Consider the following 27,491-nt stretch of genomic DNA (forward strand, 5'->3'; position numbering starts at 1 on the left):
ATTCAAAGTAAGTTTGCTTTAAACAGCATGTAATTTTGTTGGGCTCTGTTCATTTTTTTTTTTTTTTTGATCTCTTTCTCTCTATTGTTTAGTAGATATAATTTTATTGATTGGTCTTCAAGTTTTCTGACTCCTCTGCCATTTCTATTGTGCTGTGGAGCCCTTTGAGTGAGTTTTATCTTGGTAATGTTATTTTTCAGTTCAAAAGCTTCAATATGGTTGTTCCTTTTTATTTTTGTTTGTTAGCTGATATTTAAAATTGTAATATTTAATTAAATTGTTTTTAATTGCTCTTTTGTATATTTTTAAGAGTTGTTTTAAAGTCTCTGTCAGAAAAACTCCAACATCTGTATTATCTCATTGTCTGTTGATTATGTTTTACCAAGCTCATTGTGGTTGCGTCTTTGTAGGCTGAGTAATTTTTTTGTGTGTAATCTGGGTATTACATTATGAGGCTGAGTGTTTATAAACCTGATGGAGAATGTTCATGTTTTAACTTTTATAGCAATTGACCTGACTAGGTTTAGACCACCTGCTAGCCATGGGCTGTGGTTCCAATGTCCGTTCCATTATCAAAGCTTTCACAGTATTATTCAAATTATTCCTATGCATACATCAATATTGGGCCTAAAGAAATGTTTTCTCATTAGCTCAATTCTCAGTCTTTGCTATGTCAATTAGGATCACATCCAGCATGTGAAGTTTGGGGATGAGCCCTTGAGTTCATGAACTACTTTATGGGGATTCTGTTCTAAGCTCTTTCCTATTTCCATATACTTCCAAGTTCCCTGGGCCTCCCTTTTATTTTTGGCCCTCCGGCAAGAAACTACTTACTTCCCTGATTGCACCATCTCTGAGAATACTCAGAGAAAAACCACCTACAATGACTATCATCTATTGAATTATTCCATGATTATAGCAATAACAATGCTGTTACGGGACCTGTTAAATAAAGACCTCTTGTTTTATTTTCTCCCAAGGCATTAATATGAGAGATATAAGATCCTAGATTGAATGTGAGGCATTTACCCACATGTAAAATTTACAAATAAAACGTATCATAATCAGTTTCATGACTTTGGGGGTCCTCTATCAGAAACCCATTGCTCACAAGAAAATGAAAGGATAAGAAGAGATATGTAAGTAGTTTGCTTTAAAGTAAGCTATTACCATTCACGAGACCAAATTTAGAGAGGGATGTGGTTGCTAACGGTGAAAGTGGCTTTAATGGGACTACTTGGAGAGCTTGAAATACATGCCCTTTAGGCTAACATGGAGGATTGTAACCTGATTCATGCCTAGGAGAGTTAAAGTGGATATGTCAACATTAGACTTGGCTTGCATTCGCCAAGTTTGACAACGTAAGCATTAGTAGTTCATGTGCACCAGATGTTGGCCACATGGGAGAGAGAACCAGCTTGGAAATTTTCAGTTCTAGTCTTCCAAAAGTGAATACATTTTAACAGGGAGAGTGTGTGTAGCATGAATTTATGGACAATTAGGCACTGAAGAGGGATTAGGGAGTCACAGACACTGCATTACCCATGAGAACAGGAATGTAGTATAGAGGTTTCCCAAAGCAGAGGGCTCTGAGGATGCAAAGAACATCATCCCCTTGTTAAGAACTGTAAGGGGTCTGAGGTTTTACCCCTTTATAAGATAATGAGTTTGCTTTCCACAGTTTCATGGATGCTGGCAAAATATACAAGATTCCTGGATCAGAAACCAAGGACTTTATTGCTCTCATAAGTAACAATACCCAGAAAATCAGCATTTTCTTGCACTAGTTCCCCAAGCCTCAGTTTCCACAGAGAATTGTCAAAGGGGTCAGATGACAGCTACATGAGCAGCAGGTTGCATTACAGAACCTGAGCTCAGGGAATAGAAATCTTTTTAACTGGACAGTAAACATGCCTATTGTTTTATCTGGAGGGAGACATTATCCCTATTTTTGAGACTGTTCATTATACAAACAACCTTGAAAAGATAGTCTAGAGCAAAGGCAGTCAGTGCCTCAGTTTATGAGATGCTCAGAAAGAAAAGAGACCCATGAAAAATTGTCTTCCAACACCACAACAAATTAACTTTAAAAATCTTCCCAAGGAGAGTGGCCAAGGGAAAGTTAAAGTCAACTTCCAATAGTATTGGAAAATATTTGTATCACTCCAAGCTATAATGATTATTTTTACAATTATTAATTCAAAGCATTTTTTCAAGAAAACTATGAACTCGTCAATTTTCTTTTTAACTCGCATATTCTATTTCAAGAAATTTGATACGTTCTTCAGTATTTATATAAACATTTAGAAAGAGTAACAAGGAAAAAAATTCACGGGGGCAATCTAATTATCCCCAGCAGCTGTAACCTGTTGCACTCAATGCTAAGACTCCAATCTAGGCTGCTTTAACCAAATGTTCAAGCATTTAAAAAGCTTTTTTTATCTTTTCTTGTGATTCAAAAGGAAATTACAGAGTAAAAACACTATATAGTATATGAATGTGTTTCCCTACCACATGGGAAAAAATCTTAACCCTTTTCCAGTTAGTTTTAACACTTTTGAATTATGAGGCCACTCACATATTGAAAAATGAATTTCATCTTCTAGAGATGTCAAGCATTTCATAGCATGTGGTTCTCTTTTCTCTTATTTTATTATGTACCACTTTTAAGACAGTATCATTGCAGGTTGCCTTACTGTATAATGACTGGAATAAATTGCCATGATGTTTCGTGAGAGGATGATCTCATTTAACCCAACCTGATCAATGAAAACGTTCAGATTTGTGCTGATTATATGTCATATTAAAAACCATATTTTTTTAATTTTGAAAACCATAATTTAAAATAACTAGTTGTCACAATTTATTTAGATAGTTTGATTTATATACACATGTCCAGTTTGCATTGTGTTTCTTATAGCAATTATTTTATGAAGTGAGAGCTTCTTTCATGCAAGAGAAATCAAGTTCTATTTCCTTTTCTGGTTTCAATAGGTTGTGTTTCCCCCCTAAATATATGCCTTTCTATAAGCTTACTTATTGTATACATGGGCTAAGTGAGCAAAGCTTCTCACAAAGGTCTGTGTGCTATAGATGGTGCACCACTTATTTTAATAAGAGTGTTTGCTTTCTTCATACAATGGGCAAGGGGTAAGGGTGGAAGGAGACTAGAAAGTGAGGTGTAAGGAGAGAAAGGCAAGAGAGGCAAAAATGGCTTCCACAGATCGTTCCTGTATAGACAGATAATGCACACATAAGAAAACCATAAGAAAATGTGTCTTCCTTTGTTTTAATTCAAATTGTGATTTCTTTTGCTTTGGGTGAGGGAACCTTAATAATATGTGTTATGGATTTTGAGAAGCGATATTGTTTCTTTCTGGTTCCCTATAACATTGTCAAGACTGTGATAATGAAAGTGTTCTGTATGGTGACTTTTTCTGTTCCCTCACTCCTTCCTTAAAACAAAGTTTGTCTTTCCTAAGCATCATACAGCAGAAAAATGTGTATTATTATTATTTTTTTAAACCCTAATGTCGTGTGCACACACATTTTCTCCCTTTACATAGAGGCTTGGGAAGAATTTAGTGCTAAATAAATGCTGCCTGAAACCCAGCAAGATAAAACATAAATCATTGCATTAAAACCTCTAACAAGTCTATCTGCTTTTTGAAATGACTGGGAGATGAAAGCGAGGAGTCTCATTTAAGAAGGCTCAGCGGATCAGTTTTGCGTTTATATAGCTGTTATCAAAAGCAATTCATTTGGAGATCAAATAGACTGACAGACAGGACAAGCATGGAATCACCACTGCCTCGGGCAGCCCAAAGCCAGGGCAGCTCCCCCGCACCGGCACTAATATCCAGTCTAGTCAACGCTTGTCTTGATTACCACTTCGGTGCTCTACCAGGCACACCTTAGCACTCGCTTCCTCCATCCCTGCTTAGCCAGGCTACTGTAAGGAGTAGGGTGACAAGAATAACGTGTCCTCAACTGGGGCCTGGTGGGTAAAACCCTCTGTTGTACTGTGATGAGTAGACTACATTTGTTCAAATTTTTGACAAGGGCCACGAAGGTGAGGCAGAATAAAAGCAGGAAGTGCGAGGCTTGCCAAGGGGCCTTGGGTTCCATGACTTCCTCATTGTTGGCATGTCCTCCACAGCTTCTCTCGGCAGTGGACTATGCTCAGTTGTCTACAGCTGTTTCTCCCACAGTTGGACAAGAGGGGAGCATGTCAGTATAAGGTGGATTTGCCCAATTGGGCATTTGCAAGTTTGGCACCGGGGAGATCTGTTTATCAGTGCAGAGGCAGGGTTCTCTCCTCTTTTAAGTAGAATTTACTACACACACACACACACACACACACACACATTTATTTATTTATTTATCCTCACCTGAGGATGCATTTTTATTTATTTTACAGAGAGGGGAAGGTAGAGACAGAGAGAGAGAGAGAAACATCGATTGGTTGCATGTCTTAGACACCCTGACCAGGGATCAACCTGCAGCCTAGGTATGTGCCCTGACCTGAATGAACCTGCAAACTTCTCGGTGCACAGGAAAACACTCCAGCCAACTGAGCCACCCAGCCAAGGCAAACTTACTATATATTTATTTGATTAAGGTAACTTGTTTATTGTTGAAAGTCTGAATAAAACAAAAACAAAGAAGATAATGAAAATTAAAAATAAAATCATCTTTCAGACATAACACTGTTAACACACATAAATATGAGCATAAATATACACACACAAATTTATGTGAGATAATACTCTATTTGTATCCTATATGTTTAACCTAATATTTAAAAATAAGGATTTCTTAAGCAATTACCATTTGAAAATAAATTTTAATGAATCAAAACCTTTAGTTATATGGATGTCCCAATCTTGATTTAATTATTTCTATTTTGTGAATAGTTTAGGAAACTTGTTCTTTTGGCATATGAGTGCAGTGTATATTTGATTCATAGATTTTTCAATAAATTAGGTAAAATTTTTATTTTTGAATCATTTAAACAAATATATGTACATTTCAAATTGCCCTTTATAAAGTTTATACCAACTGATAGCCACACTAATAATGTATGGGAATGCTTATTAGGCTGCATTTTGGTCACAGTAAAGAGTGCTTCCATATACTGAGTATTATAATTTCTTTAAATATTTGCCAATTAGATAAGTGAAACCTGGCACCACCTTGTTTTAATTTGCATTACAGGAATACCTCATTTTATTGCACTTTGCTTTATTGAGATCCACAGATGTTGCTTTTTTACAAATTGAAGGTAAGACTTTCCACTAGCAAAAATATTACGACTTGCTTTATTGGATGCTCACTTTATTGTGGTGATCTGGGACTTAGAACGGAACCCGCAGCATCTCCAAGGAATGCCTGCATTTGAATACATTGAAAAAAACATGTTATGTGTTTCTTTTCGTTTGTAGTTTTTCTACTGTAAACATTATGTTTACCAGTTTTATTATTTTGAAGGGGGGGAGGAATAGCTATGGTCATTTTTTTCCTAAAACTTTAAGAGGTCTTTAATTATTCTTTGTTTTGTACATTAATAACATCATAATCCAGTGACTAGAGCTTTGAGGTAGCATTAAATTAAAAATTTTAAAGAGATGTGATAATGAAGTGGACACATTATTGACTTTAAACCATTGTATCTTTATCAATGGTTTATAAAGCATCATGTAATTATATAAGTCTTTGGTTCTAAAACAGTATTTATATATGGTATATGTATAAAGCACTTGTTTTTAATTTCTAGTGTTCAGGAGCAGAATAAAGAAGAAAAATATTATTGTAGACTCTCTTCTAAACTGGATGTACACTTAAAACCCCAACTCTTTTAGCATAGGATATTCTGGAATAATAAATATAATGCTAGATAATGCCATTAAAGTAAACCAGAATTATTTGTCTTCTATGGGACTTAAAGCAGCATTCAGTCAACAAATATTTACTGAACACCTACTCATTGCCTAGGAGATACATAGATATTAGAAATATTCATTTACAAATATGCAAAAAGCACAGAAATTACCTTAAGTCTGATTTTGGAAAACAATTTTTTCCATAATCATTAATTGAACATTCACATCCACTCTGTTGCTAAGTCACTGTCTCAGAGGTGTTGGGGGAACTCAGTGATACAGGAGACATGGTCCCTGCTGTCTTTATGTTTATATCCTGACCGGGGAAACAGACATATTCTCTAAAATGTCAGCAGCCACTTACCACCAAGGGATGGCCTTGTATTGTAATGAAGGCAACATAGACCATCTCAGGCAAGGGAAAGCTCAGTGGAGCCTGCGAGATCACAGGCAGACTTTGTAGGGGCCCCCCAAAAATGTATAGGACATAAATCATGGAAGGAATGGAAGGAAAGATTGTATTTATAAAGGAAAAGACAAATATTATCTCTTGTATTTCTTGAATTTTCAAACATATCATTTGCCTTGAGATCCTATAGGCTCAATGACTTTTATCTTTGTGTCTGTGATGTGTTTCCTTAAATTCCTCCATCCCAGCAGAACTGAAAGGGGGCCTTAGGAGTGGACAGATGGGCTCCACTCTATGACCTCTCTCTTCTCCCAGCAACAGGGATTATAAAGGTATATGATGGCGGTGGTTATCATCACGGAAGACTCCACCCTCGTCTTCCAAATGATATACTCAGCTGCATGCAGGGGTGGGGTTTGTCATTACTACAGCTTTTCATTCCTGCAGAGTAAATCTCACGCATAGACATAAAGAGCCAGAGAGGATATTATTTGTGGTAGGCTGAATAATAGCTATTCGAAAGCTATCCCGATTCGAATCCCTGGAACCTGTGAATGTTTTCTTCCAGAGCAAAAGGGACCTGCAGATGGAATTAGGTTAAGGGCCTATAAATGAGGAGATTATCCAGGATTATTAAGGCAGGCCCTAAATGTAATCACAGGGGTCCTTAAGCAGAAGATCAGAAAAGTAGTAGGAGATGTGAATCAGGAAGTTGGAGTGAAGGACCCGGCTGGTGTGGCTCAGTGGTTGAGCCTCTACTCATGCACCAAGAGGTTCGCCAGTTCTATTCTTGCTCAGGGCACATGCCCAGGTTGTGGGCCGCATCCCCAGTGGGGGACGTGCAGGAAGCGGCCAGTCGATGTTCTCTCTCATCGATGTTTCTATCTCTCTCTCTCCCTTCCTTTCTTTCTAAAATCAATAAAGAAAAATAAATTAAGAAGACGTTGGAGTGAAGTAAACACTGGAGATGGTTTCAAGGTGGAGAAGGGGCCACAGCCGAGGAACACAGGCAGCCACTCGAAGCTGAAAGGGGTAAGAACAGATTTTCCTCTAGAACCTCCAGAACAGTGGTTCTCAACCTTCCTAATGCCGTGACCTTTTAATACAGTTCCTCATGCTGTGGTGACCCCCAACCATAAAATTATTTTTGTTGCTACTTTGTAACTGTAATTTTGCTATTATTATGTCTTAGGCGACCCCTGTGCAAAGGCTGTTCGACTCCCCAAGGGGTCGCAGCCCACAAGTTAAGAACGGCTGCTCTAGAAGGAACCAACCTTGACTAGTTTTTTATTTTAGTCCAATGAAACTGACTTCAGATATCTGACCTCCAAAACTTTAATAGATTTGTGTTATCTTAAGGCACAAAGTTTGTGGTAATAGCAGCAATAGTTCACTAATATATTATCAAAAATACATTAGATAAAATCACCTTCTGGCCAAACCAAGTAATTGGAATCCCATCTTGAGATCTATTCTTTTAAGCTATAGATTGAGAAATTTATATTTATTTTTATTAGAATAAAAATACTCTCTAGGAGGTGTGATATTTTTTAACATTATAATGCTAGTGTGAATTATTCTAGGAAGCTAAACAGAAATTCTAGAAGAAATAGGCCACTGGGTAGCTAAGTTTGATGGGAAGACTATAAAAAAAATAGGCCCAGAGTTCAATACACTTCTGGTGAGCTGGTTTCAGCACCAAAGATTTGGAGACTGAGATTGGAAGGAATAAAATTAAAAAAAGGTCAGGGCAAGCCCCAAACACACATTTTAATATGTGTTAAAATAGTAAACACAATTTTGCTTTGAATTAGCCTGCTTTCATGCTCTTTACATATACAGGATTGGGGAAAAGTAGGTTTATAGTTGTATGTATGCAAAATAATACAATAATTAATAATAACATAAGAATACACTCTGTATTTCAAGTACTCACAACTGTAAACCTTCTTTTGCCACACCCTGTACAATTTGTACTCATTTCTAAAGCAAAATACTCTATTTTTATTAACTAATCCACAAAACTACTGAAAAGGAAGAACAGTGGAGAAATAAAATGTATTTAATTAAGCAACCAAGGACTGTGGAAATACAATAAACCAAGTTAAATGCTTAGATTCCCATACAAACTCTTGTGCACAAGGGAGCACGGCATTATTTGTGAATTCTAAATATAACACCTTCTACCTCAGGAGCCAGACCTCTGCTAAGTAAGAAATGATATACCTCTTTTGGGAAATGAACACTCTCTTCAGCCCAGTACTTGCTTTACAGTTTTTGGATCTTAAATGCAGAAATGCACGGAGGCTGGATTCTATTTTTAACGAGACATTTGTTATGCAGTATCACTGAGGGATATATGTTCTTCTACCATATATGTTCCTTAAGTGTCTAAAAAGCAAAACTCAAGTTTCTTTATATTGACTATGTGTAGCTGAATCAGGGAGAATGTGGTTGTTTTTTTAATCCTCACCCGAGGATATGCTTCTATTGATTTTTAGAGAAAGAGGAAGGGGGAGAGAGAGGGGAACATCGATGAGTTGCCTGCTGTATGCACCCCAACCAGAGATTGAACCTGCAGCCTAGGTATGTGCCCTGACCAGGAATCAACCTATTTGGTGTACAGGATGACACTCCAACCAAGTGGGCAAGATGAATGTTTTTTAAGCTTAACTGCAAGCCAGAGGAAGGAGAGAGTGAGAAAGCCATTTCCTCAGATAGCAATAGTAATACTGGGTCATGCCATCACAGTTTGTGGAACCCTGAGCTCTGTTGGCCACGTTTGACCAAACCAAGGAGATCACATCCAGATACAGCTATAATTTCATTTAGCTCAAGACCCCTGTCCAAAAGTAAAGTCTATAACTAATAGTTCATTATGGCATGAGAAATTACTATTTTATATTATTTATAATGGTAATAAGTTAGGGTGATTAATGCTCCTGTTTTGACTAGAACTTCGTGGGTTTTCCTGGGTTGGTCAAAAATCCCGGGAAACTCCCCGTCTCAGACAAATCCAGACAGGTGGTCTAAACACAAATCTATTCCTGACAAACTGCCATTTCAAACATGTTTTTATCCACTTAAAAAGAGCAAATGAAACACGTAGATCAAATAAAGTATGCTCTTTTTTTTTTTTAAACATAAAACCATATTTACAGTTTTAATTTAAATTTATAAGGTGGATTATGAATAAAAGTCATGTATATTTTAAGTAGCAGTGTTATTTTAAATGTTCATTATTGGCTAAATTTTTACTTTGTTTTATTTATACCTTAATGTACAAACAAAATGTGCTTTTTTTTTTTAATTTTTAGGTTAATCATGTTTTTAAGGACCCTAATTAAGATTTTTTTTTTTTAAAGTTTCTTTATTGATTTTAGAGAGAAAGAAAGGAAGAGGGAGAGAGAGATAGAAACATCGAAGAGAGAGAATATTGATTGGCTGCCTCCAGCATGCTCCCGACTAGGTATCGGGCCCACAACCTGGGCATATGCCCTGAGCAGAAATCGAACTCATGACCTCTTAGTGCATGGGTCGATGCTCAAACCTGAGCCACACCTGGCAGGCTAAAATGTTTTTACACATAGACACCACCTGTCAGAACTCCATGCAAGCCAGTAATGATCCACATACTCACACCCAGAATGAAGCATCTATATTTCTAATGCTATTTCAAGGCAGTATATCAGATTTAAGATCTTTATTATCTCTGAGACAGGACAGCATGTCCTGATGGTCCAAGCTTCCAAAAAATGTGGATATGCATCTCTGCACAGCCACCAGACAGGGCTGCACATGACACAGCTAAATACAATTCTGTCCTTCCAACCCCCCTCTCCTTCCTCTTGGTCCCCGAATCTTTCCTCTTCTCTTTTCTGCTCCCTCCTCTAAATGTTCATTTTGAAGATATACTTTGCACTGGGATTAAAACAGGGTTTGCATTTGAAATTTTCATTTACCAAACAGAAAAATATTTTACTAGAAGGCAATGGTATTAAGGAGAAATGATTTTCCGTGTGCCCCGAGGCCTGGCATAGACAGGATTTGATTTGCTATGTTCGGCTGGAATCTGGATTGATACGCCGAGATGAGAGGGGGTGTTTAATAAAATTTACATTTCATTTTCTCACTTGACATGCGTCTCCTGTCACTCATGGAACTGATGGGAATGCTGCAAATAACTTTTGTCAGAATCTAATTGGGGAAACAGACTGGGAAATGAAAAGACAGGAGAGAGAGGGGAAGAGGACAGCCTGGCTTGCTTTCGTCTGGTGGTTCCCGTTTTGGAAACACATCCATCGTGGCTGGAGGAGCAGAGAGCTGACCGCCTCTACCCTGGAAGGAGCCAGTCTGCAGGTGGGAAACCTGGAGAAGGCACCTGGGGACTGGTGTGACCCAGCTGCCCACAGGGGGCAGTTATGCTGTCCCAGGGGAACCTATGAACTGAATGAGGAAGTTAAAGTTCTGGGGGACTGGAAGTGATTCACATCCAAAGACTGGAGCAAAGACAAGAGAAAAGGACTGAGATCCTCCATGCCTCCTTTTTTTTCCCGGTGAAATCATAGTGCCTGTATTTGTTTTCCATTGCTGAATAACAAATTACTAGAAACTCAGTGACTTAAAACAACACCTATCGTGGAATATTATTGTATCTTAAAAAAGCAGGAAATTCTGCCATTTTCAACAACAAGGATGGATCTGTAGAACATTATCTGAGTAAAATAAACCAAATATAGACAAATGAGGTATGATCTCATTTACACGTGGAATCTAAAATACTCATAATCATAGAAATGGAGAGTAGAATGGTGATCTCCAGAGGCTGGGGGAGGACAAAATGGGGAAATGATGGTCAAAGGGTACAGTTTCAGTTATGCAAGATAAATTCTGAAGGGCTAGTATATAACTAAACAATATTGCATTGTATATTTAAAATGTTCTAAGAGGGTCAATTTTATGTTTATTAGGTGTTACTACTACTAATAATAATGAGAAGAAGGAGGAGGCAGGAGAAAACTTTTGGAGGTGATGGCTACTACAGTCTCCATGGTAGTAATAGTTTCATGGTGTATACTTATCCATTAAATATGTACAGCTATTTACATGTCAGTTTACACTTCAATAAATTAATAGGTTAAAAACAACAAAATATCACCTATTTGTTAGATTTTAGTTTTCTAGGTCAGCAGACTGGGAAGGCTCAACTGGATTTTCTCCTTAGGGTCTTATAAGATTTGGGGTGAGAAGCTAAAATCTACTTCTTTACTGCTTATTGAAAAGGTATATCCAGCGACATAAGAGAAAATCAAGGAGAGAAGTCATCACAAAAGCCTAGAGATAAAAGTGGTCCAGAAAGAGAAAGAGAAACTCTGGACTAGATGCTCCCTAAGTGTCATATAAGATGAAGATAGAGAATTGTTTTTTAGAATTGGAAAAACAGAAGTCACTGGTCTGTCATGAGAGCAGTCTCTGTTCCGTGGAAGGGTTGGAAGGCATAGTGCATGATGGAGTGAATGAAAACCAAGGAAGTAATGAAATGTGTGAATAAAAGTCTTTCAACAATTTTGTTGGAATGGGAGTAGAAAAATGGGAATTCTAGAAAGTCCTACAAATGCATTAAGTGAATCTTCTGTCTCAAAACAGATCAGATTGATGGACAGATCTACTTTTTTCTTGAATTGTTCCAAGCAAAGAAATCCCAATCTTTTATGAGGTCTAAAAATAACAAATGCTAGAAGAATATTTGTAAATAGGACAGTCTGTGTATTTTACCACTTAAACCTCATCTACTCATCTAACTTTATAAAAATGTTTTATTTTTATTTTTTAACAAATTACATTCTGGCAATGCGACTTGTCTCTCAAATATATCTGTAATTAGTCACAGTGTATAGGTTGAAATCAACTGTTCTACACTCAGTAGAATAATTCCTTCTGCTTATAGCTCTTTCAGAGTTGACACTGATACATTATAAATTCTGGAAGCAAAATATGGGACAAATGCATGAATTTTAAAGACAGAATTAATTAAAATCCTTTACTGTTATTGACATATACAATTTTATAGAAGCTTGACTGAATATTTACATATGATTTACATTCAATTTCGCCACACTCATTTTTGCATAGAGTTTGCATACATTTCAATGTATAGTAATTTTATACATTTGGAGTCAGACTGAAAGACAGAAGGGAGTCATTCACCTAAATAATCTTTGGAAGGACTGGGCCCTGAGGGAGCTGAAGGCCTCTTGGTATTCAGTAGCCTCACTGGGCAATAATATGGGCAAGTCTTCTGCAGGACATAGACCAGTCAGATTGGCTCAGTCTCACTCTGAGAGAGACATGAGGTTCAGTCAAAGTCTGGTACCTTCCCTGAACACAATCCCCAAAACCCAAGAGATGATGAAAACTACACTGGTTCCCTTCATTCTTCTCTCAATTTTAATATCCATAAACATTTACAATTCTTTTGAACTCTCTAGAATTTTAGTTTGTTCAGAATCTTGAGGGAAAGAGGTTCACTATCCATAGAAAATCAGAAATGGGAGACAAAGAGATTCTTTGAAACAACATAGAAAAAGATATTTTTCAGTTATTTATTTGAATAAAGGTTTGCTACTGCTGTGAAATATTTTCCCGGTTACCCACATTAGTGGTCTTAATAAGGTTAGGATTGGCCTAGAGTGGTGCTTAATCTAATCAGCTCATCTCTAGACAAGAATGAACCAAGAGCTGCTCTATTTGCTTCCAACATTTGCTCCCATTTTTTGAGAAGGAGAAAGAGAACAGGAGTAGCTATGGTTTGGGGGATTTGGGCCAAGCTCTGAAGTTTCATGCCGTAAGCGAGAGCCCTGCAACTACTCTGGGTGTTTCTGGCTGCTGTTCAGGCTCAAAGAGTCAATTCTGACCACAGGGATCCCAGGCTTTGCTGGCGATGGAATTAATAGGTTAATTACAGTTGTTCCCAGAGGGATAGAATCAAACTTGCCTTCGAGAAAGATGAGTCTTTTGGCACATGGAGGTTAGATAAGAAAACAGTAAAAATTGGGAGAAGTAGAAATAACAGAGCTGGTAGTTGACCCCTTGGGAAGGGTAAGATAGAACATGAGTCATGATTCATTTCTAGATTTGTGGTCTGAGCGCAGGGATGTGGTATATTGTTAGGGAAAACAGGAGGAGGAGGAGCCTTTAAGGCCATGTTAAGTCAGTGTGTGTGTGGGATACCCATGTCAAAAGTTCTCACTGGGCAGCTAAATATCTAGTATACAGCTCGGGAAAGAAATCTAGGCTGGGATTTGAGATGGTGAAAGAAGTCACCAGAGTGAAGGGTAAATATATAGACAAATCTCAGTAGGTAGTGCTAAGACTGCTGTAGTATGATCCTCAAAAGTCTTAACTTCTTCTTCTTCTTCTTTTTTTTTTTTTTTTTTGTGACTTTAGAGTGAGAGGAAGGGAGAAAGAAAGATAAAGAAATATGTATTTGTTGCTCCACTTATTCACGCATTTATTGGTAGATTCTTGCATGTACCCTGACCAGGGATTGAACTCGCAAATGGGACAAAGCTCTAACCAACTGAGGTACCAAGCCAGGGCAAAAGCCTTAAATCCTGAAATGTTTTTGTACAAAAAGATTGCAGCCTTTTGAGGACCTACTATATGCACTAAAGTAAAGATTGCAAACAAAATTACTTCATAGACTGGGGAGCTACAAAAATGAAATAAACACCAGGTTATAGCAAGGACTAATTAAAGTAGAGAAGGCATAATCTGCCAAAGCCATTCAAGTTGTTTTTTCTGTTGTTATGTTTTTAAATACTGCTGGTGCCAAACAAAGTACATCTTCAAAGGCATTTACCCTTCAGGCAGCATCTTGAGTCTCCAGAGTAAATGCCTATAGGATGGGTTGCCCATCAATGCCCTCCTTAAACACAGGTGGTCTGGATTAAAATCCCTTGAAGTACATCTAATTGTGTCTCCTTCATTATTCGACACTGTGTCATGGAAAAGGCTGCCTATCTCCTTTTGGGGCAGCTTGAAGGGTTGAGATGTCACAGACACCAAAAGAATGGACAAAGGCTGAGGAAGTTCCTACCAACTCGTGGCAAGGTGAGACAGACTTTCCCATTGATGCCCTGCTGATGATGACTTCTTGCCAGTATCTTCTATGGGGTTAATTCCAGGGCATCATCATTTAAAATTCTGTAACAGAAGAGTATGTCCCCTTCCTCTGCTCTAATTCAAACATAGGACAGCCTCTTAACCTTGCAGAGATTGGAAAATCCTGGTTTATACTTAGGAAAAAGGTGAGAGGAGGTTCTTTCTGGAAATTCTCCTCACTTCTGCTGTCTCAGCTTTACTCCTTTGGAGTATAAATCCTCCTGGATCCAGCGCCAAGAACACACTCAGACTCCTTAAAGTATCCTTCAGTTTAAACATAGGTGGGCCCTGTGCAAATGTGTGAACTAGGGAAAATTACCATTAGCATCCTTACCAGTTTAACACTAGCTGACCCTCTCCTCTGGTCTCCATTAGAGCCCCTGGCACACATGGTATAATCTCATCCCCACCTCATCCGGCAGCTCTATGAATAATCTCCAAAAGCAGTTCTCTGATAAATGAGTTAGCTGATGATTCACTTGGTCATTTGGTTATCTCTGGCCTCCTAGTACAGTCTTGTTTTTTATTTTTTTTAATTCCAGTTATAAATTTAACCCAGAATCATGGAGAAATAACTTTGATTTATGGACACTTTCTTTCCCCAAACTAGCTGTTTTTATATCTTTGTCCTTAACTATAATCTCAGCAAATCCCATGAGAATATCAAGTTTTATGTATCATTACTAATGAGGTGCAAACTTGGCATGTTTGCTTGTCTAGGGACTCCCAGTAATGATTGTATCTGAGCCATGAAATGAAATCAGCTTGGAAAAACAAAACAAAACAGGAAGTTGTCTTGTAGTTGAAAGGTAAATTTTGACAGATCTCCTCTTATCATTGAAATGCTCCTATAAGGTACAAAATAAAAATAAAAAATAGTGTTTTGCTGTAACACTGCAGAAATAATTGTAGCAGACCAGACCCTTCATGATCTCTTAATAAGAGAAGCCCAAGGCTTTGGGGGTAGTCATCTTACAGGAAGCATAATAACAACCTCTACGGGTTATATATACCGTTATGAAGATGGCAAAATCAGGCTTAAGTTAAAAACAAGTAAAAATTAACAAGTATTTGGGAACTGTTTATTTTACTGGCATTGGACTAAGATTCATGATCAATACAGAAGAAATATGAGACATTGTTTCAATCTACAAGCATTTATACGACTTCCATTCTAAAGTTGAAAAGAAGAGATTTTAGAGTCCATATTCTCCCTTCTTAGTGTCCAAACAGGTCAGGCTTCATCTCGACTGCTCATTTTCCAGAAATATGTTGAACATTTTGACTTTCAGCCCACATGCCCACACTGCTCCTTGGTCACAGCTGTTCACGAATAGCTTCTGGATGTACAGAATGAAGAGAGAATGCCTGGTTGGCACCAAAGGATGCTTTCTTCTCTTGGGAAAGCCCTGAGCTGCCACTGTCCTTGCCCAACCGACTCTGTTTCTGCAATTGCTGTCTCGTTTGTCTGAGGTCTGGGCAGAGCAGCAGCAGCTGATCTTGACCTGCTTGCTGGTATCTTAGCAACTGTTCTTGGACCTCCTTCCAGTTTCCAGTCTCCTGCAAGTACATCTGCTGAGCAGGAGACCCTGGAGCACAGGTGTGCCCAGGGGATGTGGCACTGGTAGATACCGCAGCCTCTTCTCGGCCACCATCCTCCTCTCGGACAGCTCGGCGGCTGACCTTCCTCCTGGACACTCCATTTACTGGTTGGTGGGGGAGCTGGTTCTGCTTGCCCAATATGACTTGCATCCTCATATCTGTGGAGATAAGAAGAAATTAATTTAGTTCTCTATCACTTGATTACACAAGTTGCATACTTTGCGTTCCTGAAAAGATATGGGCGAGTAATTAATGGTGAAGTTTTATCAGCTTATCAATTTCCAGATCATTTGGGAAATGTATTTGTCCTAAAAAAGAATCTTTGTATCCCATGCCCAATTTATAATGATAATTAATTACCTAATCAAACTTTGATAATGAATTCTTCCCAGAGAAACACGTTCGTGATGTTGATGAGTCAAGGATTTTTCATTGTGAGCAAGACAGCATAAATATGAAAACTAGACCACATTTTGGCCTTACCAAGTGGGTTAACTAATACTTATATTGAGAAATGTCAGCTCTAAAAACAGTCTTCTCGAATACTTTGGCCTTTACGCCACACTTATCATTTAAATATCTTTGATTTAAAAAAAAATATGAATATAAATATATGTAAAGATAACAGAAATATACAAATAAACATGTATCCATAGGATTATATAATAGCACAAAGGAGTACTGGAATGGAGTAAAAAATTAGGGTTCAAGCTCCCCTTTCCTGGCTACCTGGCTCTGTGACTTTCATCTTGTCACTTAGCCTCTCTGGGCTTCAGTTCTATAATTTTATATTACACACAGTTGATATTTAACAATTTACGGACATGTGTTATTTTTTTAAATTAATTTTGAGAGAGAGAAAGTTCAGTTTGTTGTTCCACTCATTCATGCATTCATTGGTTGCTTCTTCACTGCAGACCAAACCCACAACCTTGGCGCATCTGGACAATGCTCTAACCAACTGATTTACCTGGCAGGGCCTATATTTCATTGTAACAGCCATGTTTTAATACTTGTCTTTTGCCTTTGACATTTTTTTTCCTACTCAACAGAATTAATATTCAATTCAGAACAGTACAACATTGGTATTGACTGTGATAAACAGATTATCTGGGTGTTTTTGTCCTTATCTGCCCCAGTTCTTTGATGGATGTATAATATAAACAACAATACTGCCAGTTTTTAAAAAAACAGGAACAGGCCATATGTTAATGATTATCCCATCATGGTTACTTAATTATAAATGATGATAAACTAGAATTATATAGAATTTTACTGATACGATTGGGTCAAACCTACCAAAACAGTCGTTTATGATATTACATAGATGTGATAGATGGTCCCTAGAAGCTTGATAGCATAGCAGCTAAGAATACAGGCTTAGAAACAAAGCAGCATGGTTAGGTGTGCTGCTTGAGCCCTTCCTAAATGAATCAATGTGGAGAGTCTAGTTACCCTGGGTGTTTTTCAGTTTCCTTGCCTTTAAAAAAGTAACAATGATAGCAGCTACCTTATAGGTTTGTTTGCAGGTTAAAAAGATGAGCCAGAGCCTGCCCAGAGCCTGCAATGACATGGTAGGAACTGAATAAGTAACAACCTATATAATTCAAATCCCCAGTGCTCACAGAGCACTTACCCTGCAAGAAACTGTTCTCAACACTTCACCTCCATTCACTCATTTAATCCTCATATCTAGCTAGCTACCTGTGATTGGATTATTTATAATAAAAAATCCCTTTGTAGCTCTTAAAACCCTTGGAATTCCCTAAGTGATAAAAGCAGTAAGGATGACTTTTGCTATATTAACAAGGTGCCTTGTGAATCCACCTAGGATGGGGTCTTATTGCCAGAAGACCCAATCATGTAATTATAGGGTTGACACTCCCTTCAGCTGATACCCAAACGCAGTCTCTCTAAAGCAGCGGTTCTCAACCTGTGGATTGTGACCCCTTTGGGGGTCCAACGACCCTCTCACAGGGGTCGCCTAAGACTATTGGAAAACACATATTTCCGATGGCCTTATGAACCGATACACCGCTCCTCTATCCGTCTCCAGGCGGGTCCGCCCACATGCAGATACGCCCACATACAACATGAGGAACTGTATTAAAGGGTCACAGCATTAGAAAGGTTGAGAACCACTGCAAAGTCTTTTATATCTGTATAGTGCTTTAGTCTCTACTTGCATCCTGATCTAAACCCAAATGTTTTAATTTTTACTCATAATCCCTTCATTTGCCATTTGTAAAAATTATCTTTAAATGCACTCTAGTTCTGCCCAGGCCGGGTGGCTCAGTTGGTTGGAACACTGGCAATAGATCCATGTTTCTCTCTCTCTCCCTCTAAAGTCAGTAAACATCGTTGGGTGAGCTTAAAACAATACAAAAAACAACAACAAAAAACAAATCCCTTGTTCTGAATTATTTTTTGTCCTGTCTTTTAAACCTCGCTGCCTTCTTTTATTTATTTCCCCAAATACTTTCTTTGAAGAGAATATCCTAACTCATGAGTTTTTTATTTTCATATTACATGGAGTATTAAGGAATGTATCAATTTATTTGTTATAAACAACAAGGTAGTATAGTTTACTTTTTAAAAAACAGTTTTACTCAATTATAGTTTTTTTTTTAACAAAATAAAGGAAATTCAAGAGTAGTCTGTGTTAATGAGTATGTTAACATTTGCATTCCAATGTGTTTTCTGAAGAGAGAAAGGCTAATAATAATTTAAAATAACACACAGCAATTGTAGTAATTATCACAAGTTGGGTGTAATACATAATTTAATACTTACAACAACCCTCTGAATTCTAAGCACCATATAATATTGTGTAAAGTTAAAGATAGCAATGAGGAGTTAAGAAGAGTGTTCAGTTGGGTACATTCATGGGCATGTGAAACACATGTGAGTGTTACCTTTTATGTACCTTACCGTGAAGAAAAGGTTGAGAACTGTCCTAAACCCCTGGAAGGGTAGGAGGCAATACCAACATTGACATTTCTTATTCTTGCTTTTCTCACATCTCATCACCAAATTAATTAACCACTCTTTTATATACTATGTAAAGGATAATTTTGTAACCTGTGGATTATGCTTCTCATTCAGTTTACTGAGACTGCTCTTGGTTTGTGTTAAAAGACAGTAATCATGTCTATATCATACTATACAGCACGTATTGGGGCAAAGTGTACTCATTTCCTATTCATTTTAATCTAACAATGATTGGGAACTGAGATGAGAAAGAGAGATGGTAATAGTAACACTATAAATATATGTGATATATTTTCATATAAAGGAATAAAATGAGATAGAGTATCATGTTGTTTGTATTATTTCTGTGATGCATCAATTAATATTCTGCTAAACCCACGTTACTCCTATCTTCTCTCTTCTTTTCCATAGTCCTTTGCCCACAATGGATCTGCCATGGCCACCTAGCTACGGGATTATTCTCTTGTTTAGATCTGTGAGAACCTTCAAGTTATACTAGTTTCCCTATGGAATCTCAACTCCTTCCAGAACTGTTCTTCAGCAACTCAGACTACATAGATTTATGCCTCAATACTTGTTGGCTAGAGTTTTTCATTTGATTTGTGCAACTGCTTCTATTATTAGCCAACTTTCCTTGTATGGCAGTCTTGTCTTTCTCTTTGGATGTTGGATTCCTTTGGATGCATGGGCGTGTGAAACACATGTGAGTGTTCACAAAAGTTCAATGATGCCTCGTTCTATGCCAAGTACTGAGCTTGGTGTCATTTCCATAATTACTGTTCCCACCAGGAGGAAAATACATAGTTTATTGAGATCAGCAAATAACCAAAGAACAAGAATAATAAATAGTCACATAACAGCAAACTTAAAAAAGGAAAAAAAAGGCTTTGAATTTTTATTCCTTGGTAAAACCAATACCACTTTATATAAGGGGAATCAAACACTGCAAGTCACCTATTTTCAATCCATTGAAGATAGTGTAATCCTGTTTTTGAGAGCTCATCATTAGAAATCAGTTACTTCCTGTTCTTCAAGTCCGCATCTATTCATAAAAGGCTAACACAAGCATAGTTTTTCTTTGCAGGCCCCAAAATATTTTAAAATCTCCCATGAATTATTTACATGGCAGCCCCAATCAGCAATATACCTGACAGACTCCCTAGCCAAAAAGAAAGTGTACTGAGTAAAGGTGCCCAGGGAGTCTGGTCGCCTCCCACTGTGAGGTTATAGACAGAACTAAGTCAGCACACATTATATGTCAGTGGCAACATCAGAAGGAATCAGATCCTTTGATCTCAGACCTCCATAGGAAGCTTAGATCTCAGACAAATTAGATAAAAAATGAATTTATAGCAGATATGTTTCCTAAGGCCCTCAGCTGCATGTTTGGGTTTTAGGGAAGGAAGAATATTGAGTATCAAAACACACGAGTTGGTTTGCCTCCTCTCCACCTTCGCCTTGGTGAGTTCCCATTAAAATGGAAAGATAGGTTTTCAAATTGCACCTCCATTCCTCTTAGAGTTCCATGATTTTGCTCAAGTTTTAGGAAGAATGGTGTAACATATATCCTGTCTCTATAAAAAGAAGGACTCAATGATTTGGGAGTCCATCCATGTTCACCCACAGTCAGCTGAAACTTTTTCAGCTCTTCTTATCCTCTTGTCTTCCAAAACTTTTTTTGGCAACAAATGTATATGCTGTGCCTGTGCGTGTAATCTGTGTTACTTCTTTTGCAATGGAAACATTAAGAATAGCTCTCCCCTAGGCCCCCTCCCTTCACGTTTCCCTAGCCCAATCTCTGAGTGCTGCACTCAATGTTGGATGACCTGGATTCAGTACACAAGCCCAATATAATTACATGCACCTTGGAACCTAAAAACAATCTAAAGCAAAGAGATGAACCTCTCATCAACAGACATAAACAATGTCCTACAACTTGGTTTCTCATCTGTCAGTACCCATATATTGACAAAAGTATATACAAGAGTTAATAAATAACATTTAAAATATTATAAATATTATATATGGTAGATTATAAATACATTATAAATGTTATTAAATAAATAATATTAAATATAATAAACAAAGTAAACTGATGAACAAAATAGATCCAGTGACAGACGTGGAAGCATGGAACAGACTGACGGATCTCAGAGGAAAGAGGGGTCAGAAAGAGACTACCCAGAGAATTTATATGCATATATGCATAGCTGATGGACACAGACAGTAGAGCCATGAAGGCCTGGGGGTGGGGGGAACGGAGCAGGGAGTCCATGGGGAAAAAAGAAGGGACGTCTGTAATACTTTCAACAATAAAAGTAAATTAAAAATAATGGTTAATATATTAAATTATTCATTGCAATGTATTAATTGATAAATGACATAGTATTACCTATGTCTTTCTAGGTTATTTGTTCAAGTGAAAAATTATCATTTATTTTATCACTTATATGTCAAGCAGTACATGACAAATCAGAAATTTGGTATAAAAATTTTAAAAGATAAAAAATGAAAAAATGCCTTTGTTCTCACATCATATCATAAGTGATCTCTATTTTATTGTTTTTGTAATACTCTAGCAATGTAAATGTTTTAGTAAATCTATTTAAACTCATCATTTAGAGTTTACTTTGGTGTATTTTTTGAAGTGTAAATTTAGATAGATAAATGTTCTAAATACTCGAATTTCCCAGCTCCATTTATAAACTTATACTTCTGTTTTCCTTTATTTTTATCTCCTTGATAATTTATTACATTTCTGGATCTAATATTCATATCTCTAGCTACTTGAGGTTATTTCTACTAATGTGCACATATTTTCTTGTGTCGCTATCTCATTGCCTTAAGAATAGTAACGTAAACATGACCTCTCTGGTTGGGCAACCCCTTCCACCGCCAAAAAACAACTTTATATCGTTGATCTATATTTTCTGAAGAATTTTAGATTCATCTTATGCTGATCTACTGTGTACAAAATAATTGAAACTGTGATAAACCAAAGTTAATTTAAGAATAACTGAGAATTTTGAAATATTAGTCAATCTAATTAGAAACACACTATAATTCCGTATGTATGCAAATCTTTTCTTTAAGTTATTCAATGAAATATAGTTTTTTAAAATATAAGCCTAATATACCTCTTATTAATTGTTTTTTCACCCCAAGACAGCATATTCTGTGGTCACTATTATATATTTTATTATATTTCCTAAATGTATACAAATAAATTATTTTTGCCTAGATTGACATCATATTTGAATAAATTTATTCAAGTTATTAAAGCAGTTAATGATTTCATCTTTTAAATTATTAAATAATTATATCATTTACAAATCATTATGTATTTTATCTAACATTGTCTCTAAATATTGCTTTATATCAGACTGTGGTTTAGCATTCCAAAATACATGTTACAATATTATGGTAAGAAAGAATCATGTAGTTTGGCCTCGGATGAGGAGGAATTCTTCTAATGTTCCATTGTTAGATATGTTATTGGACCTTGGTTGCAAACAGCATTGGAACTCTCCATCTTATTTAGCAGGCAGGCTCTTATTCCTGGTTATGTTTCTAAAAAGCATTTTTAAATTAGGTGATGCTTATATATTTTTTTATATAACATGGACATGCCTTTTATCAATACTTTCCAAATATTATTTTACTTTCCTGGGAGCTGATAACAATTTGGCTGGATGTTTGGCTCTTCCCTGATTCCAGACATCTGAGGCCACCCTCTCCTCCCCGTCCCCTGTTGTTCTCATAGATTTGTACTTAAAAAAGCACATTGATTACATCAAACTAAAGAGCTTCTGCACGGCAAAAGAAACCAGCATCAAAATGAAAAGGGAACCCGCTCTCTGGAAGAACACATCTGCCAATGATTCATCAGATAAGGGGTTATCCAAAATGCATAGAGTACTCATACAACTCAACAAAAGGAAGACAAAGAATCCAATTAAAAAGTGGGGAGAAGACCTGAATAGATACTTCTCTGAACAGGACATACAAATGGCCAGAAGACATATAAAAAAATTCTCAACATCTCTAACCATCAGAGAGATGGAAATTAAAATGATTATGAGATATGACCAGAATGGCAGGCATCAACACATCCTCAAACAAGTGCTGGCAAGGATGTGGAGAAAAGGGAACTCTAGTACACTGGTGGTGGGAATGCAGACCGGTGCAGCCACTATGGAAAACAATATGGTGCTTCCTGAAAAAATTCAAAATTGATTTGCCATTTGACCCAGTGATTTAACTTCTAGAAATATATCCTAAAACACCAATCAGGAAGAATATATGCACTCCTGTGTTCATAGCAGCACTATTTCCAATAACTAAGTTCTGGAAACAACCAAAGTGTCCACCAGTAGATGAGTGGATAAAAAAGCTGTGGTACATTTGCACAATGGAATACTATGCAGCTGTCAGAAAGAAAGATCTCTTATCCTTTGCAACAATGTGGAGAGACCTGGAGAGTATTATGCTGAGCGAAATAAGTCAATCAGAGAAAGACAAGTACCAAATGATCTCACTTATTTATGGTTTATCATGAACAAAATAAACTTCAAACAAAATAGATCCAGAGTCATGGAAGTGAAAAACAGACTGACAAACTTTAGAGGAATGGAGTGTAGGAAGAGAGAAATCAAAGAACTTATATGCATATACGCACAACCAGTGGACACAGACATTAGTGTGGGTTAAGCAGGAACGGGGTGGAAACAGGAAGGAGGGGGTCAATGGGGGAAAAGGTGGGACATCTGTAATACTTTCAACATAAAAATAAATAAAATAAAAGGTAGAAAACACAGTGACCTCCAAAAAAAAAAGCACATTGATAGTACCTTTCACTTTACATTCATAAAACATACCATATATAGTCAATAGGACTCTAAAATGATAGAAATAAATCCCTAAAGCTAATGGTGATAGTCACAAGTGCCATTCTTACATGTTAGTTTTCCACTCTCAACTTTGGATAAAAAAAAAGAAAGAAAGGACCAGTGGCCAAAGAAGAATGTATTTGCAGAAGGCAGCCCTGAGGCCTGCAGCAGTATCTGTCCATCCGTTCTGCAAAGACAAAGGCGGAAGCTGGAGACAAATCGATGGCGGCAGCAGGTGGTCAGCAGAATGCATCACCTGGAATCAGGAAGTCATAGTTTGCCCATTGGTAGGACCCCAAAGATGTGCAATAATTATATTGTTATGTTAATTTTGTGACCCTGAATAAACTGTTTACATCACTTTTAGAAAAGATAAGGTTTTCTTTTCCCCCCAGTAGTTGAAAGAACTGCTGGAATCTTGGGTTGTCTGGAAAGTGGAAGAAAAGGAAAGGCAACACCTTTGTCTCCATTTCCATCATTCACTCAGCCACAGTCATCACTGGTCTAATAATGTAACACCCTATGATAAAAGCTGTGGGGATTCAAATAGATACAGAATTTATATGAAAGGATCTGCACAAGATGAACACATATAAAAGGTGTTAAGTGAACAAGAGGGAAGTGTTATAAAAGTTGACAGAAGGGAACTATTCCTTTTACATAAGAGAATTCTAAAAAGAGAAAATATATTTGACCTGTGTTTGGAAGGAATGGGAGATTGTAGATACATGTGGATACACAGGGTGTTATGATAATACACCATTGATAACTATTGTTGAGCGAATGATGAAGATGTGAATTTTGAAACTGAGAGGTCTGTGTTGTTTTGGGGGTGTACTCTCCCGGAGGGAAAAGAGATGGGGTGTGGTCCGACTGGTGTGGCTCAGTGGTTGAGCATTGACCCATGCACCAAGAGGTCCTGGTTCAATTCCTCATCAAGGCACATGCTCAGGTTGTGGGCTAGATCCCCAGTGGGGAGCATGCAGGAGGCAGCTGATTGATGTTCTCTATTATTGATGTTTCCATCTTTATGTTCCTCTCCCTTCCTCCCTCTAAAAAAACAATAAAGAAAAAAAGAGAGAGAGAGAGATGGGGCATGGAGGACTGGACTTCACTAACAGAGACTGAACTGAAGATACATCCATGGAATGGAGCAGGGGAAGGTGAAAACCAGACATTGCAAAGGTGGAATTGATACAACTCGCAAGTAAAGGCACACAGTGGCAAAGGGGGAAGAAAGAGTTAAAGATAATTCTGAGCCCTGGCTGGTTGGGCTCAGTGGTTAAAGTGTCAGCCAGTGGACCAAAGAGTTGCAGGTTTGATTCTGATCAACAACATAAACCTTAGTTGTGGTTTGGGCTCTGGCCCTGGTCAGGGTCGTGCGGAAGGCAACCAGTCGAAGTGCCTCTTTCACATCGATGTTTTTCTCTCTCTCTCTCTCTCCCCCTCCCTCCCACACTATCTGAAGATAAATGAAAAAATACCCTCAGGTGAGGATTTAAAAAATAATAAATAAATAAATAAATAAATAAATAAATAAATAAATAAATAAAAAAGATAACTCTAAGGTGTCTACCTTAGGAGATCTGGGGGTTCTTTGCCAAATTAGGGGAACAAGGGAACAGTTGAGAAGGAATGTTACAAAATTGAACTTTGACAAAGCAAAGCTGCACTCCCTTCTTGGCATTTCTGTCAACCGAGTTTGTGCAAACAGGACAACAAAGCCCTTAGCAAATGAGATCTGAAACAGTGTGACATGATTTAGGAGCAAGAGGAACTAAACATGTAACTTAGAATAATGATATTCTTCCTTTCACTTAGTATTTTTCTCTCATCTTTAAATCCTTCAAATGCACATTGTTTTTGTGATTGTATTACACTTAATTGTTTCTTGCGTAGAACTGTTATTTCATTTTATCCAAAATATTATGCTTGGGTCCCAACCATATTAAACTTATAAAGAACAGAAGACCTCATATCACCTCACTGTATCTACACAGAAAGGACCTTATAAGGTACTAAATAAATATCAGGAGGTAAATAAATACTTATATTTATTGGTAGATAAGATCCAATTGTATCCACTAAGTCATTCCAGCAGTCTCTCATCTAAATGTTACAAGATGAATAATACTTTGCCATGGTTTCTTAACCTTGGTATTATTGACAATTTTAAGTTAAGTAATCTTTATTGTGTGGGTGGTCCCGTGCATTGTAAAATGTTTAAAGTATTCCAGATCTCTCTAGATGCCAATAATATCCCCTTCCCCCAAGCTGTGACACAAAAATATCTTTAGACATTGCAAATGTTCTCTGAAGGTAGGATGACCAACTGTTCTACTTTGTCTGGGACTGAAGGATTTTTGGGACACAAGGCTTTGAAGTTTAAAACTAAAAAAGTTCTGAAAACTGGAATGCTATGGCTACCCTTCTTGAGGAACAAAATTGCCCCTTGTGGAGAACCATTGGCCCGGGAGAACAGAGTCCATCTATGTACAATGCATTCCAAAACTCATAAGTACTACTACGGAGGCACACCTTTAGAATTCTTAGGACCTAAAGAGAAAATATTCATTTTCACTGAGGCGGGAGGGATTGGGGAAGACTTTATAAACAAAAAAGGGCATTTTAGGAGATGCATAAAAGCTTGAACAGGTTTTAATGGGTGAGGAAAAATAATCCAATTAGAAGCAACTGAGCAAGCAAATGGGTGGAAAGGTGTTAGACAAGTCCTGGGTTGAGTGAGCCGGTGTGTCTAGAGTAAGCGGAGGGCAGGAAGGTCTAATCCAAAATGAGATGAGAAAGACAAGGTGGAGTCAGCTCTCGAAAGACTTTGAGTTTCAAATAACAACAATAAATAACACATGTAATACACCAGAAAAGTTCTGCATTCCTGACTGATAGTGGCTCATTTACTTGGCACAACTCTAAGTGTGGGCAGAATTGTGTCACCTTTAGCGACAAGAAAACTGACAGGGCACAGAGAGGAAAGCTGACAAGGCCACAAAGTACGTCAACAGGAGAGTCAGGAGGAAACCCCGACTCTGTCTCCTGAGTTCCATGTCCTAAACCGTCACATTCTCCTTTCTCTCCAATTGACAATGGAGATTCATTAAATCTGAGTAGCAGAGTGACAAGACCAGATAGGGATTCTAAAACCTGGCTCAGATGGCTCTACATTGTCCAAAACCCTGGTTGGCACCAGTAAAATATGAGGAGTATGTGCTTTATTCCCTTCTTCCCCATGGCAACTCTCTACCCCCCTCCCATTGCATCCATGCAGTTTTTGGTACAAGCCATAACATGGTGAGTTTACAGTCTAAATCTACTGGACAGCAAAAATAATTCCATCAGCTAAATAATTTGGGGGCTGTGGTAATGTTTAGTGAATGCAAAGTGCTTATGAGAGAGACAGCCAATCACTTTATCGGCAAAATGCCAAAAGTTTAAAAACACAGGCAGAAATGGGAGTGTTATGGAAATAATGAAATAACACCACTTTTATTTAAAACTAGCAATCATTAGAGGTTATGTAGCTGGTAAGAATTTCCAAAA

The 27,491-nt window shown here is 37.5% G+C and overlaps 1 protein-coding gene across 1 annotated transcript in view; it reads right to left on the reverse strand.

Moving 5' to 3' along the window:
• Positions 1-15,771: 15,771 nt before the first annotated feature.
• The window catches only part of PKHD1 (PKHD1 ciliary IPT domain containing fibrocystin/polyductin), a 471,475-nt gene continuing 459,755 nt past the window's right edge, over positions 15,772-27,491 (reverse strand). Inside the window, exon 66 of the mRNA XM_036248838.1 lies at positions 15,772-16,214. Within this exon, the coding sequence (XP_036104731.1) occupies positions 15,772-16,214 (443 nt within the window). The remainder of the gene's footprint in view (positions 16,215-27,491) is intronic.

This window comes from Molossus molossus, unplaced genomic scaffold (genome assembly GCF_014108415.1).
Source record: "Molossus molossus isolate mMolMol1 unplaced genomic scaffold, mMolMol1.p scaffold_m16_p_8, whole genome shotgun sequence".
Classification (NCBI taxonomy): Eukaryota; Metazoa; Chordata; class Mammalia; order Chiroptera; family Molossidae; genus Molossus; species Molossus molossus.